The sequence below is a fragment of the Schistocerca nitens genome, chromosome 2 (assembly GCF_023898315.1).
Source record: "Schistocerca nitens isolate TAMUIC-IGC-003100 chromosome 2, iqSchNite1.1, whole genome shotgun sequence".
Lineage (NCBI taxonomy): Eukaryota > Metazoa > Arthropoda > Insecta > Orthoptera > Acrididae > Schistocerca > Schistocerca nitens.
Window position 1 is genome coordinate 1,082,537,753 of NC_064615.1, and position 13,888 is coordinate 1,082,551,640.

General features: G+C 36.2%; 1 protein-coding gene across 1 annotated transcript in view; it reads right to left on the minus strand.

Moving 5' to 3' along the window:
• Positions 1 to 13,888, minus strand: part of LOC126237477 (solute carrier organic anion transporter family member 4A1) — a 1,087,525-nt gene that overhangs the window by 30,232 nt on the left and 1,043,405 nt on the right. Inside the window, exons 11-12 of the mRNA XM_049947621.1 lie at positions 11,886 to 12,048; positions 4,413 to 4,615 (exon numbers count right to left, since the gene is read on the minus strand). Coding sequence (XP_049803578.1) covers positions 4,413 to 4,615; positions 11,886 to 12,048 — 366 coding nt within the window. The remainder of the gene's footprint in view (positions 1 to 4,412; positions 4,616 to 11,885; positions 12,049 to 13,888) is intronic.

Here is a 13,888-nt window from a genome sequence, read left to right on the forward strand (position 1 = left end):
TATCAAGTTTGACAACTGTAAGTACACTCTCAGTAACCCAATGTTCACTCAGACAGAAAATATCAAATTTGTTATCTAGTCCAAAACTGTTTACAATAAATTCTTTATCTATTAGTCCTTGAACATTCAGATAGCAAATTTTAAGATCATAATTGTTGTTTATTTTAGACTGAACGTTTTGGTGAGGTGTTGTGAAATTTGTTACACTACTTATCTCCTGGGCTGCTTCATCTTGCTGCCTTCCACTAAAAAATCATTTAGACGGACAGGAGGTGCTGTTTTCCATCTACACGTAACACTTGATGCTGCTTCTCCTGCCGCAATTCTCATTTCTCCTTTTAGAGGCACTATAGTTACTGTTGCTGGTGAAACTTCTGCTGTTGATGCTACTGTTACTTCCTTTTCCACTGCTGCTACTGATAATGCCACTGGTGACTGTGATGCTTTACATGTTTGCACAGTTGTAATTTTTTCATCATAGGGTGTATCTGCAGATGTTTCTTCCTCATATGCTGTTGGTGCACTTTTCTTTTCTGTTGTCATTGGCAGAAAACCTGTTGCAGGTAGTGCTATTTTTACATAGGCACCCACTCCTGCTGTCTTTATCACCTGGAGAATTTCTTTGGCCAGCACTTTCTTGCCTAGGTTGTTTCTGTGCAGTCCATGTCTAGTAAAATGCTCTCTTACTGAACTCGTTGCTTCAATGAAAGTTGTGTGTACAAAACCGCTACAAATCTTCCTGAATTTCCGATTTGTCGCGATGATTTCTTTGTTTACACACGAGTCTTCCGTTAAGTCGTGTCTGTAGGGAATGTTTACAACAAATACCTTCGCCTGTGAAATTTTTCCTAGCGATTCTTTCAGTGTTCTTACAGCAAGGCTGCTTTCATTTTTATAGACATCGTTTCCCCCTCCGATTATGACACAGTTGACGTTGCTTTTCACGGAACTTTCACAGTTTTTCAGCACTTCTCGTAGAGGAGCACCAGGTTTCGAAATTCCAATCACTTTATATTCGGACTGCATATCAGACATGATTGTAGCCAGTCCCTTGCCATGACTCGTCGATAATATGTATATTTCTTCCTTCTTCTCTGTTTCCTTTTTTGTCTCGTGTTCAGTTTTATTACAAGTTGCTCTCACACGATTTTTTCGTTTAATAGTATTTGATGGTAACGTGTTTCTGCTGGCACTTTTTTGTTCAACAGATCTTTCCGAGCAGTTACCTGTTACACTGAGGTTTTTTGTCCGTGATTCTGAGCTGTCTGCACTTAGAACATCGTATTTATTCATTAGTGGAACACGAAAAACATTGGTATTTAAGACAGGTCGAGAGATTTTCTTAGGCCTAGTATATACACACTCTCGTTTGCCTGTTTGCGTGTCTGTGGGATGGAACAATGAAGGGGGAAAAAACAATGGTACTAGAAGTGCCTTCTACCATACGCTGTAATGTCACTTGCAGGGTACAAATGTAGAAGCAAATGCACCGCACAGTAATATAATTGATTTGTTTAGTGAGTTTCATGCAGTTTTATAAAATGATAAGCAAACAGATTACAATTAAATGTTACATCAAAGGGAGAAGTCTTCTCTCACATCAGTGAATAGAATAGTTTGGCACGGCACGCTGTCATGATTTTCACAGACTTTGCACTTGCTGTATGGTATATTTAATAATCATTTCTTAAATATATTAGAAAATGCAGAGATAAACAATTCAAGTGAAAAATCACAGTATATTGAAAAAGCAACTATCCTTCTTCTCAAATCGAGAAAAATACACATTTTCTCAAAAATAAGAGCTCATCTGGATTTTATGGTGTTTCTGGCAGAGCACTAAAGACTTGTTAATATATAATAAGTGCTGTCTTTTCTGAAATATGTAATCCATCACCAACACAGGACATTTTTTCAGAGGGACTGAAATACACCATTGTTAAACACCTTTATACGGAAGGCGACAGGAGAGACGATAACAACTACCAACCTATTTCATCACTAACATAATTTTCCAAAATTTTTGAGGTCATGTACTCTAAATTACACTGTCCAGTCACTTTAATGCGACCACTTGTCAAAAGCCTGAATAACCAACTTTTGCAGTGTGGATCACTGTGAGGTGGGCAGGAAGAGAGGCAATGAGGTTCTGGAAAGTACCGACAGGAATGTGGAGCCTTGGTGACTCCAGTATAGTAATCAGCTGTGCTAGGTTTCTTGGTTGAGGATCCATATTGCAAATAGCCCAATTGAGCAGGTTCCACAGATTCTCAGTTGAGTTTAAAGCCCAGGAGTTCGGTGGCCAGGAGAGTACAGTGAAATACTGGTGCTCCTCAAACCACATGTGCTCACTGGAAGCTGTGTGACATACTATGTTGTCCTGCTGGTAGATGCCATCACGTCAACGATAAAAAAATTGCATGTGGGGGTGGACATGGTCCCCAAGGATAGATCATACTTGTGTTGATCAATTTTGCCTTCCAGAATGACGAGATCACCCAAACCATAAGACATGTAGGGTGTTCACTTTCAGATGTTTCAAGAAATACACACCTATGGTCATCTGACTGTTGGAGCATAGAATGTGATTCATCTGAAAAGGCCAACTGTTGCCACTCAGCGAATGTAAAGTTCAGTGAACATCCAGCTGCGGTACTGACTTGCAAATTGCAGCTTCCATTGCCAACGAACAGCAGTCAGCATGGGAGCGTGAACCAGGTGCTTGCTGCAGAGGCCCATATGCAACAATGTTCAATGAATGGTTGTTGAGGAGACACTTTTGGTAGTTCCTTGTTTCATCTTGGCAATCAGTTACTCAACATCTGCACATCTATTCACCCACACACATCTCCACAGCCGTCATTTAATCCTGTCATCTATGGCTCATGGTGCACCACAGATGCATCGACTCAGTTTCAGGTAGCGCCATTTTGCCATGCACTGTATGCTTTAACAATGGCAGCATGCAAACAGTTTACAGACTTAGCCACTTCAGAAATGCTTTCACCCTTGGTCTGAAAACCAATGATTATGCTATTTTGGACATTAAATACATCCTTCCATTTTCACATTTTGACAAAGATTGCTCTTTTTTCTACGTCCTCCCCTCCCCTTCCTCCAACATGCTGTATATACCCTCCACTGCTAGTGCTGCTGCCACCTGCAATCTATGAGTTGATTGTTGCATGTTGAAGTCGAACATATGCAGAGGTCAATTTAGTGACTGGACTGTGTAATATCTTACCAGAGCAACCGTAATATCTTCAGTAAATCATAGTTTGGATTTCAGAAGAATCGCTCTATTGAGAATGTCATTTACATGTTCACTCACTAAATTTTACAAGCCCTAAATAACAAAACAGAACCGGTTGGTATTTTCTGTGGCCTAAGACATTTGACTTTGTGAATCACAATATTCTTATAGATAAACTGACATTTTGTGGCATTGTCAGTACAACCAGCCATTGTATAGTGCCATATCTAACAAAAAAACTGCAAAAAATTGTACTCAGTAATTCAACCAATGTAGCCCAGAAACATTATTATTACTGGGGAGAAATCATGTATGGAGTTCCGTAACACCCAGTTTTAGGTTCACTATTCCTCCTCGTATATGTGAATGACCTTCCAACTAATATGCAACAAGCAGAATTGGTTCTTTTTGCAGATGACACTAGTGTTGTATCTAAGCCAAGCACATATAAGCAACAGAAGAAATGATAAAGAATGTTCTTAAAAGTATAAAAGTATGACTGACTGGTTTTCTGCAAATAGTCTCACCCTCCATTTTAAAAAGTTACAACATATTGAGTTATGAAAATGTTGGGTACTACGCCTCCTAACACATGACGAGGAAACAATAAATACAGTGGAAACTTCAAAATTCTTAAGTGCCCATAATGATGAAAATTTAAACTGGAAAAAGCACAGTTTGAAACTCCTACAACAATTACTCAGCTCAGTGTTCAATGCTCAAAAATACGGATGGTCAATGCCACAACCAAAACTTTTTATCACTTACCCAGTGACATAAAATGTCTGACACACAGCAAAGTAAAAGTTGAAAATTAATTGAAAAGATTTCTCCTTGACAACTCCCCCTATTCCAGAACAGAATTTCTATTATTGCAATGTGTAAAAAAGTGGTGGGTAGGAATTACTAACCAATATCTTTCTAAAGAATAAATAAATAACAATAAAAAATAAATCATCTGTAACTGATCAGCATATAGGCGTATTTACAAAATAATTTGTGATATGAATATAATGACTCATTCCACATCATTACAATTTATAGTGCAAATGATCTATGGAACATGAAACTAACTAACTAAGAGTAACTCAGTTGCTTATCACCATAGCTGTTGCCATATATCTATATTACTATAAATATTAATAGTAAAATGTTGTACCTTAGTGTTGCAGAAAGAGCAGGCATTGTGCTGAGGAATGTGAAAAACATGGTGCAGAATGCAAGGACAACAAATGGCCAAAGGTAGGGGCATTCTGAGGCACACATGCGATTTTCTGCTTGAAAGTAGCCATCCCCTGCTTCTGACCAAAGGTCTGTAAGGTTGCGTCCTGCATCTGATATACAAGCACAGTCCGTATAAACCTGAAACAAAGCAGAAAGACTTTACAAGCTTGCCATGGTCAAAATAATTATGATAATTTCATTAGCAGTCACCTATATGTTACACAATGTTTTACATTAATTAAGTGGAATATGTACAAGAACATAAGAAAGCTCTTCGACTCATTACCAAAAACAGAAGTAGGAGGAGTCAATGCTAAACATTTTTAATACCCACTGTGTCATCACAGTCTATATGGATTCATAACACAACAAACTAATGCTAAACCAAATCAATACGAACATGGTAACATAGCCTCACTGATACAATATAATCAGAACAATGGATGATGATGATCATTAGAGCTTTAGGGTGCTAAATATTGAAGTCATCAGTGCCCTTGCATAAAATAAATAGACGAGGAAAGTGAAATCTATTAAAAATAACAAGAAATTTCAAAACCAAGCTGTATCAACACATAGGTATTTAAAAAACAACATTGGCATTTCAAGATGTATAAAATACAAATCACAAAATTCAGATAAACACAGTAGGAACAATGGAGCCCTGCATGTGTATGCTTGTGTGCCTGTGTGAATTCTGTATTAGTCAGCTCTGAAGGACATTGTTCAAAAGCTTTTCAACATTTTCAGTCTTGATTATGTGCCTATTGACCACTCTAAACCTCAGCTATAGGGTGAGTTATTATCTTTACTCCTGATATGAAACTAATATTTTATAACTTGCCAGAGTGTACATGTGGGACATTCATGCAACATCTGTCTACTTCATATACCTTCTTCACATGCAAGGTAAGCCTCAGTACTAGCTGATGTTTAATCTTACTTAAATTATATTTTCTAACTGAAGAAATTACCAAATTCAAACTGGATGATATGATGCAAACAAATATATTTTTGACTTGTTGTTTAACTTCTCTGAAGTCTCAAATGTCATTCACATTTAGGGTGAGAGAGCTGGTTGGCCTCTGTAATAAAAAACTGAGTCGAAGGATCAACAAACGAACTTTAACAAATGTCATGTGATGTCCGCAACAACCAAACACTACAATAAACAACGAACAAAAAAAAAAGTGGGATTTGTATCATTTTACACTATATTATAGCCACAGTGTAATTAGGTGTGCAAAGTGCATGCAAATTCTTGTGGTATGAGTGTCCTATTTAATGACTTTCTAAATTCACTAGGGTCTGTAGTATTACAACAAAAAATTTTTTTTCATTAACTGACAAAACTGCTTAACTTCTTAGTTAAAAATATAAAATTTCATCATTCAAAAATTCAATATTCATGTTTTTCCATGATAACTATGTGATGTTCAGCCTGCTTGTTCAGTTGTTTACAGTTTTGGATATGTCAGCAAGCACTGAGACTTAAACAGGGGAAATCTATTAACACACAAAGTAGTGTGCAATTTGAGAAAACAACAGGACAGAAAAAGTTAACAATACAAACTACTGATTTTGTAGACCTGTTTTGTATGGTTCTGTACTGTTGTATTGTAATAGAGAAATACTCTACTTAGAGGACATGTGATGAAATTGTTTGATTGAGAAACAAGCTTGAAATTTAATAAAGGACCAGTAGCCATCCTGCCAACACTCAGAGCCTATCTAATTACTGTAGTACAAATTGTTTTCCAGTGCTGATAGTATGTCTAGTAATATTGCTCATATCTGTAGCCACTGGGCAGTGAAATAGTATCTCAGTTTCTAAAACTGAGCCAATAGTTTAGTATTGTGATTTTAATGTCATTTTGTCTTCAATGACCCTCTTCCTGACTGTGATATCATGCACTCAACTGTGGCATGATTGAAGAAACAACATGAAACTTGACCTTAAATAAGAGTGGTGCAAGAGGTGGAATGCTGCAACAATAAAACATAAAGGTGTTCAAGACCCATCTGCCAGTCTATCAGCATGTAATCTGAAGGCAAGTGAGTAGACACGATTGAAGAGGGTAGGAGCCGGTCACGACAGGTGCAATCATCTGATGCACAGACAGGGTTTCTGAGACTCTCCGCAGCCTGTGATTGTGGAGCCCAAGAACAAACCATTCAGCATATTGTCAGAGATTGCCCTCTGAGAAAATATGCAGCACCATTCAGTGATTTTATTAATGCTGCTCCCTCGTCTATCAATTGGCTTCATTTGGCAGATGTTGAACTCTGATTAAATGTATTTGTTTTAATTAATGGTCCTAATTTTATAGTTCAAATGTCCTCTTTTTAATTTTATTGAACATATTAATTCTGTGCCTAAATCCTTAAATGTATTATTGTAAACTGTATGTATTTCTCAATATTTGCTGTTTTTTCCATATGATAAAGAAATAAATAAATGTTGCTCTGTGCCTGATGATGGTGGGTGAAACTATTTATAATCTCTTAATAACTTAATACAATATCTGGCTAATTTTTGTCTTCAGGAAATTTTATGCTAATATTATGCTATAGCAATGCCCATTCCACATAATTTATATCTACCTGAAACACATTATTTGTACTGATGTTATGTGCAGTTCTTTGTCTTTTTTTGTAGTTTCAGTACTGTTTGACATTTTGCAAGTCAATCTTGTAAATAAAATTCTCTGGGGTCTGAGTAGCAACCTGCATCTTAGACTACAGTTTATCCTGTGTTATGTGATAGAAATTAATACTTTTAATTTAAATTTTATATTGTGTATATAGACAGAAGCATAGACAGTATCTCTTTTCCCTGCAGAGTGTGTAAGAAGGCAAAGAATAACTGCTCTATTAAGCAACCTCTAACATACACTTCATAATGGCTGATCTGTTTCAAGAGCTGGTAATAACTGCCTATCTAACACACCAAATGTAGTAATTTTCTTACTCTGATGAAACTGCTGAGGTTCTACAGCTATCAAAAATAAAAAGCTACAGATATCAGTCTAAATGGCAAATACACTTATGGTGAATAGCATTCGCTACATTTTTGAACAAACCTAACTCAAATTGTCTGCTTATTTAACACACCTTTTGTTTAAAATCAAAGATATTAACATAATTTCTAAGCTATTTTTTTCAATGTGATTGATGGAAGGTATGTTATGAGATATCTAGCTGAATAATTTTTTGATAATGTGGGTCCACAGTCATATTATATTTCTTTAAAGTCAGTACCACCATTAGACTGTTGTTTATTTACAGTCTTACATTTACGCTTACACAATCATGATTTTGGCTTCAAAGTGCCATTATCAAGTGTTTTAAGTGTTATAAATTGCTTGGGACGACAGTATGACATCTCATGGAATACTGTTGTCCCAAGCAATTAATAACACTTAAAACACTTGATAATGGCACTTTGAAGCCAAAATCATGATTGGGTAAGTGTAAATGTAACACTGTAAATAAGCAACAGTCTAATGGAGGTACTGACTTTTAATAACTATCTAGCTTAGATGACCATTTAATTGATAATTTATTTGTACATTCACAGACAATATGCACAGATGCATGTTGTCAGCATCTGTACATTGATTAAATGCACATAACTACTAACAATTTAAATAATTACAAATACCTACACACAATTTTACATAACTCATGTTACATGTTTGTACAGCTTATATTTCTGCTGTATTGTAAATATTGTAAACTGTCTGATTGATTGATTGATTGATTGATTTTGTAAACTGTCTCTTGATCATATTGCATTGTATTTATTTGGAAACCATTTACACAGATATGTCACTGTCACATTACACTATTACTGAGACCATTTTATCATGTCACAGGAGAATTAATTTAGAAATTGCATTAATTTAATGTTAATGTATTGTTGAAACCATTTTATCATGTCACAGGAGAATTGATTTAGAAATTGCATTAATTTAATGTTAATGTATTACTGGGACCATTTTATCATGTCACGGAAGAATTAACTTAGAAATTGCATTAATTTAATGTTAATGTTTCATAAATTCATCAATTCTATAGAAGCTGTTGTCTGTCAGCATGGTCTTTCAGTATTTTTTTAACTTTTGCAATTCTGAAATATGCTTGAGTCTCTGAGGTAAAGAACAGAATAAAATTTTTGATTTATGCAGCACATCTTTTTATACAGACTTGCTCTTTGCATTTTCTTATAATTTCTCTCTCTCTCTCTCTCTCTCTCTCTCTCTCTCTCTCTCTCTCTTTTTCATACTTACGAAAATTTCTGTTTAATACAGCCAGAACCTAACAAAACTTACTCCATATATAATTGCTTGCACAGTCAAAATTTTGATAGACTGTTCACTTTGGCAAACCCCTCTTATACAATTGATACACCTTTTATCTCTCTTATCTAAAGTTTAAGGGTTCAGTGTGGTACACTTAGTTTTCTGTTTAATGGCTTTCCCATTTTTTCATACTTCTAAGAATTTTGTTTGAAGGCCTCCTGAAGTTTACAGTCCCAAATTCCATTACTACGTTAGATTGTTCCTTGTTTCTTAAGTAAAAGACACACACTTTTTTTATCATTCACTGCCAAACAGTTATGGGAAAACCATTTTCCTACCTCCTCCCTTCTTACTTTGGTTTTCTGCTTCAGATCTGCTTCATTTACTCCTTTAATAAAAGAAAATGGTATCATATTCAAAAATTAATACATCAGCTACAGATAACTGTTGTAGTAATTCATCCATAAAAACCAATAACAGCAAAGGACTTCACACAGAGCCATTCAGTGTTCAAGTTTTTGACAACTGACATAGTGATCTTTTTCAGATACTACAGGTAAAAGCACACGCCATCCTGGGTGGGTGGGAGTCCAGGGAATGAACACATAAGACAACTGGTCAGAACATCTGAAGAAGATGACTAGGTCAGTTGGCAAAATGGTGTGTACGAAGTGGAATCATCAACTCAGCTATAAACCTGAAAGCATGTCATAATATTAATGTACACTAATGATATAAATAAAATAGAAAGAAACATTCCATGTGGGAAAAATATATTAAAAACAAAGATTCCATGACTTACCAAACGGGAAAGTGCTGGTAGACAGGCACAATAAAAAACACACAAATACAGACACAAAATGTCAAGCTTTTGCAACCCACGGTTGCTTCGTCAGGAAAGAGGGAAGGATAGGGAAAGATGAAAGGATGTGGGTTTTAAGGGAGAGGGTAAGGAGTCATTCCAATCCCGGGAGCGGAAAGACTTACCTTAGGGGGAAAAAAGGACAGGTATACACTCGCGCACACACACACATATCCATCCACACATATACAGACATGGATATGGATATGTGTGTGTGTGCGAGTGTATACCTGTCCTTTTTTTCCCCTAAGGTAAGTCTTTCCGCTCCCGGGATTGGAATGACTCCTTACCCTCTCCCTTAAAACCCACATCCTTTCATCTCTCCCTCTCCTTCCCTCTTTCCTGATGAATCAACCGTGGGTTGCTAAAGCTTGAAATTTTGTGTGTGTGTTTGTATGTTTTTTATTGTGCCTATCTACCAGCACCTTCCTGTTTGGTAAGTCATGGAATCTTTGTTTTTAATATATTAATGTACACTGCTTGATAAAAAAAACTGAAGCACTCACCAGGAACTCAAGAAATGAAAGAAACTTCATGGTTTGTGGGAGGATGGGGGGGGGGGGATGTAGTGGGGGGTTGTATGTGATGTTATTTTTATGACTATAGAATCGAGTCAAATTTACAATAACACTGCACCCCCTCTGGCCTGGATACATGCATTGATTCAGTTGTACAGGGTGTCATAAAGCTGTTGCATCGTCTTGTGAGTCAAGTTGCCCCACAACTGTTGCAACTAGTCATAGATATCCTGGATACTGGCACGGCCTGGACAGTGCCGAGGGAGGGACCGATGACCTCAGCAGTTTGGTCCCATTGTCCTTACCACAAATTCAATTCAACAGTGCCCAGGGCTAGACCATTCTTTTGTCAGTGCCCTTCAGGATTACATAAAACTGTCTGTTTTGTTATAGAGATCCAATTATTTTTGTGAGCTGATAGTCCTTAAATATGCTATAGAGTTTTCCGTGTATAAATCTGGCCTTGACCACTCATTTGAAAGGTACTGGGCAACAGTTGGGTGGTCTGTGTTTTCTTAAACTCTACTATATTACTTTTGCTTTCAGAGTGGATAGGACTGCATACTGATAATGGCAAAGGACATTAAGTTGTCAACATTCAAGCTGTTTAGGACATCACTGCTTGATCATCTAGGGACGTCAGGAATATTATTTCTACCTGGTGTTTGCATTCTGAAAGTGTCATCTTTTTAAGTTGAAAGTCTCCAGAAAATTAATCTGTGAGTCACTAGTGAATGGAATAGTAATAATGAAAAAGCTTCTTAATTTTTAAATCACCTATGGCTATGATCACACATACTGCAAAAGTTGTTCAGCTACAGTGATTCGTTACCTCTATTATGTGGGTTTTCCAGTTCAGGTTTTGAATTGTTATAGTTTACTTTTTTATTCTATTTCTGATAAGATTACTGCTACATGCTATATCGTCAACTGGAAAGTACTGACTTTTGTCAGAAACTGAAAGACAATCTATTTGATTTGAACCAATTACCAATATTTTCAAATATTTTATAAGCTGCCCTGTCAATAAATTTACATTCCATTACTTAAAGTCTCTTCACACAAAACTTACACTTTGAAAAGGGGAGAAAAAAAGAGAGAGGTCATATGGTAGATAATAAATGGAGTTAACAGTGTGGAAACCACTTTCCACTGGATGGAAAGTGACATGCCAATTGACAAAGCTGGAGATACCCTCTTTGACAGAGCCACCCAAAATCTTTAAGCAAAACCACTTATTGAGATAGAAACTATGTCTCTTGTGACTCTTGCTGTTCCTCTCATAATTTATATTTCCATCACAACTTGAACAGCTCTGCAGCTGCAAGTGTTTGCGTAGTGTGCAGTGACACACGTTGAGAAACTAAATTAATGTAATATAGTTATTCTTTATGTTAAGCAGCCAATGTGTTCCAAGTATGTAGATATAATGAGGTGCTGGTAGTGCAATTGCTAAGACACTTCGGGGAGGATGGTGGTTCATGTTCATACTGGTTTTCTTAAATCACTTCAGGCAAAAGCCAAGATAGTTCCTTCACAATGTTACAACCAAACAACTGTTCCTGCCTCATTATACACATGTGTACACTTATATGTCTGTATATATGACATATATTTTCGCCAGCATTCAGCTGAGAAATCATACATCATTCTAAAATGATCATTGCATGAACAGTTACTAATTACTAAACTAAATAATTCATATACAGGATGATGGCACATACCTTAACATTGGAGAGGAGCACCTCACTGCGGCAGCCAGCATAGCACGGTGAGTAGTACATGACACCATCTGCACCACACACTGGGTCAAACTGGGCAGGACTGCACCCACACTGGGCATTGCAAGAACTATCCAAGCCCAATGCTGTCACAGGACTGCTGCTGCTGGGGAAGCACGTATCATTTTATTTTGAGAACATTAGATGTGATGTTTATTCATTTAATTGCTTACAATCAATAAAAAATTAATTGTATGGATGTTTTCAGACTCTTAAAAGCAAGTTTAATGTTATTATTTATGAATAAAACAAAAAATTATGGTACACACAATTGCTAATGTTACATACTTGCCTTCCAAAATTTTATAAAATTTGCTTCTTAAACAGCATACGTCTTTTATTAAATTGTGTTCACACATTGAGTATATCACTAATTTCTTTTGGCAGACTCCATTTGTGTATAACATGGGACATTGATTTTAAATTTCTTTTTTAAGTTTAGAGGGAAACGCTGACGAGACTGGTTCCATATCCAGAAGTCTTTGTTATAAATCATTTAGAGCAATGAGCCCTTATAACACTTCTTGCTACTATTCTGATTACTCTTTACCACAGAAAAAAGTTTTTTATTAGTTCAAGCATTTTTAATATTTAGTGGGAAACACTTCCTAATGTTCTGCCAAATTATATTTATTTGGTCGTGAACTGGCTTTTGGCTTCTTAGGCCGTCTCCTGGTGACAACTAAATGTTGAAAACGCAGATAAAATAATGATGTTAGTATTTTAAGCATTCTGAATATGGGTTTGCAGTATGTCTGCGAAGGATGATGCATTATTATTTGAATGGCCTCTTGTGCAGTACAAAAAAAAAAGTTGTTTTAGGCAGCAAATGGTGGAATTCCAAAACATTACTCTATATGTTGCAAGAGACTGAAAATAGCCTAAGTATGCCATCTAGGCAATTTTTTTCTTTATTGCTTATCATAAAATCGGGTATAGGCTACAACCCTTTCCAATAACCTCCTCAGCTACCACCTCTCTCCTAAGCATTTCTGCAACTATAAGTTTTATCCAGTTTCTGTACAATTTTTAGATAACTTTGTGCTCCCTGTATTGATACTTTCAGATTCTCAAATAGTGTGTGCCACCCAATGTTGTCAAAAGCTTTCCCTAAATCTAAAAAGATGATAAAGAAGTTGAAGGGTCACCATTGCCTCATTTTCACCTGCATTTCTCTAGAAATCAAACTGATCTGTCCCGAGGTCATCTTCTACCGGTATTTCTATTATTCTAAAAATAATTTGTGTTATTTTATAACCATGTCTTATTCAACTGATGGTTCAGCAATACTCACACAAGTGAACACTTACTGTCTTTAATATTGGGATTACTGCATTCTTCTTGAAGTCAGAAAGTATTTCACCTGTCTCGATATATCTTGCATACCAGGTGGAATAGTCTTGTTATGGTTGGTTCTCACAAATATCTTGATAATTCTGAGGAATGCCATCTATTCCAGGTACTCTCTTTTCGTTATATTTTCTTCGAGTTTCTATCCTTTATATATTCCTCCTACATATTCCTTTCACCTTCCTGTCCTCCCACCATGCCATCTAAACACTTCATATTCTTATAACTGTTTCTCTTTTCTCCTAAGGAGTCTTTAATTTTCCTGTATGCAGCATCCATCTTCCTATAGTTATGCATGCTTCTATGACTTTTCACTTCACCTCTAACCATTCCCACTTTGCCATTTTGCTCTTTCTGTTTAATCACAATTTTTAGACATCTTTATTATCTTTTTACTGTTTCATTTGCTGCAATGTTATCTTTCCTCTTTTTGTCAAAAAATCCATCATCTTGTGTCTTTTCTAAGAAAAAAAAAAAAAAACAATGAAATGATCATGTGGCATTGATGCTCAGGGGGCACCACCTGGGGAAGTTTGACCACCAAGTTGCAAGTCTTTTCAGTTGACACCACTCTGGGCGACTTGCATGTCTATAAT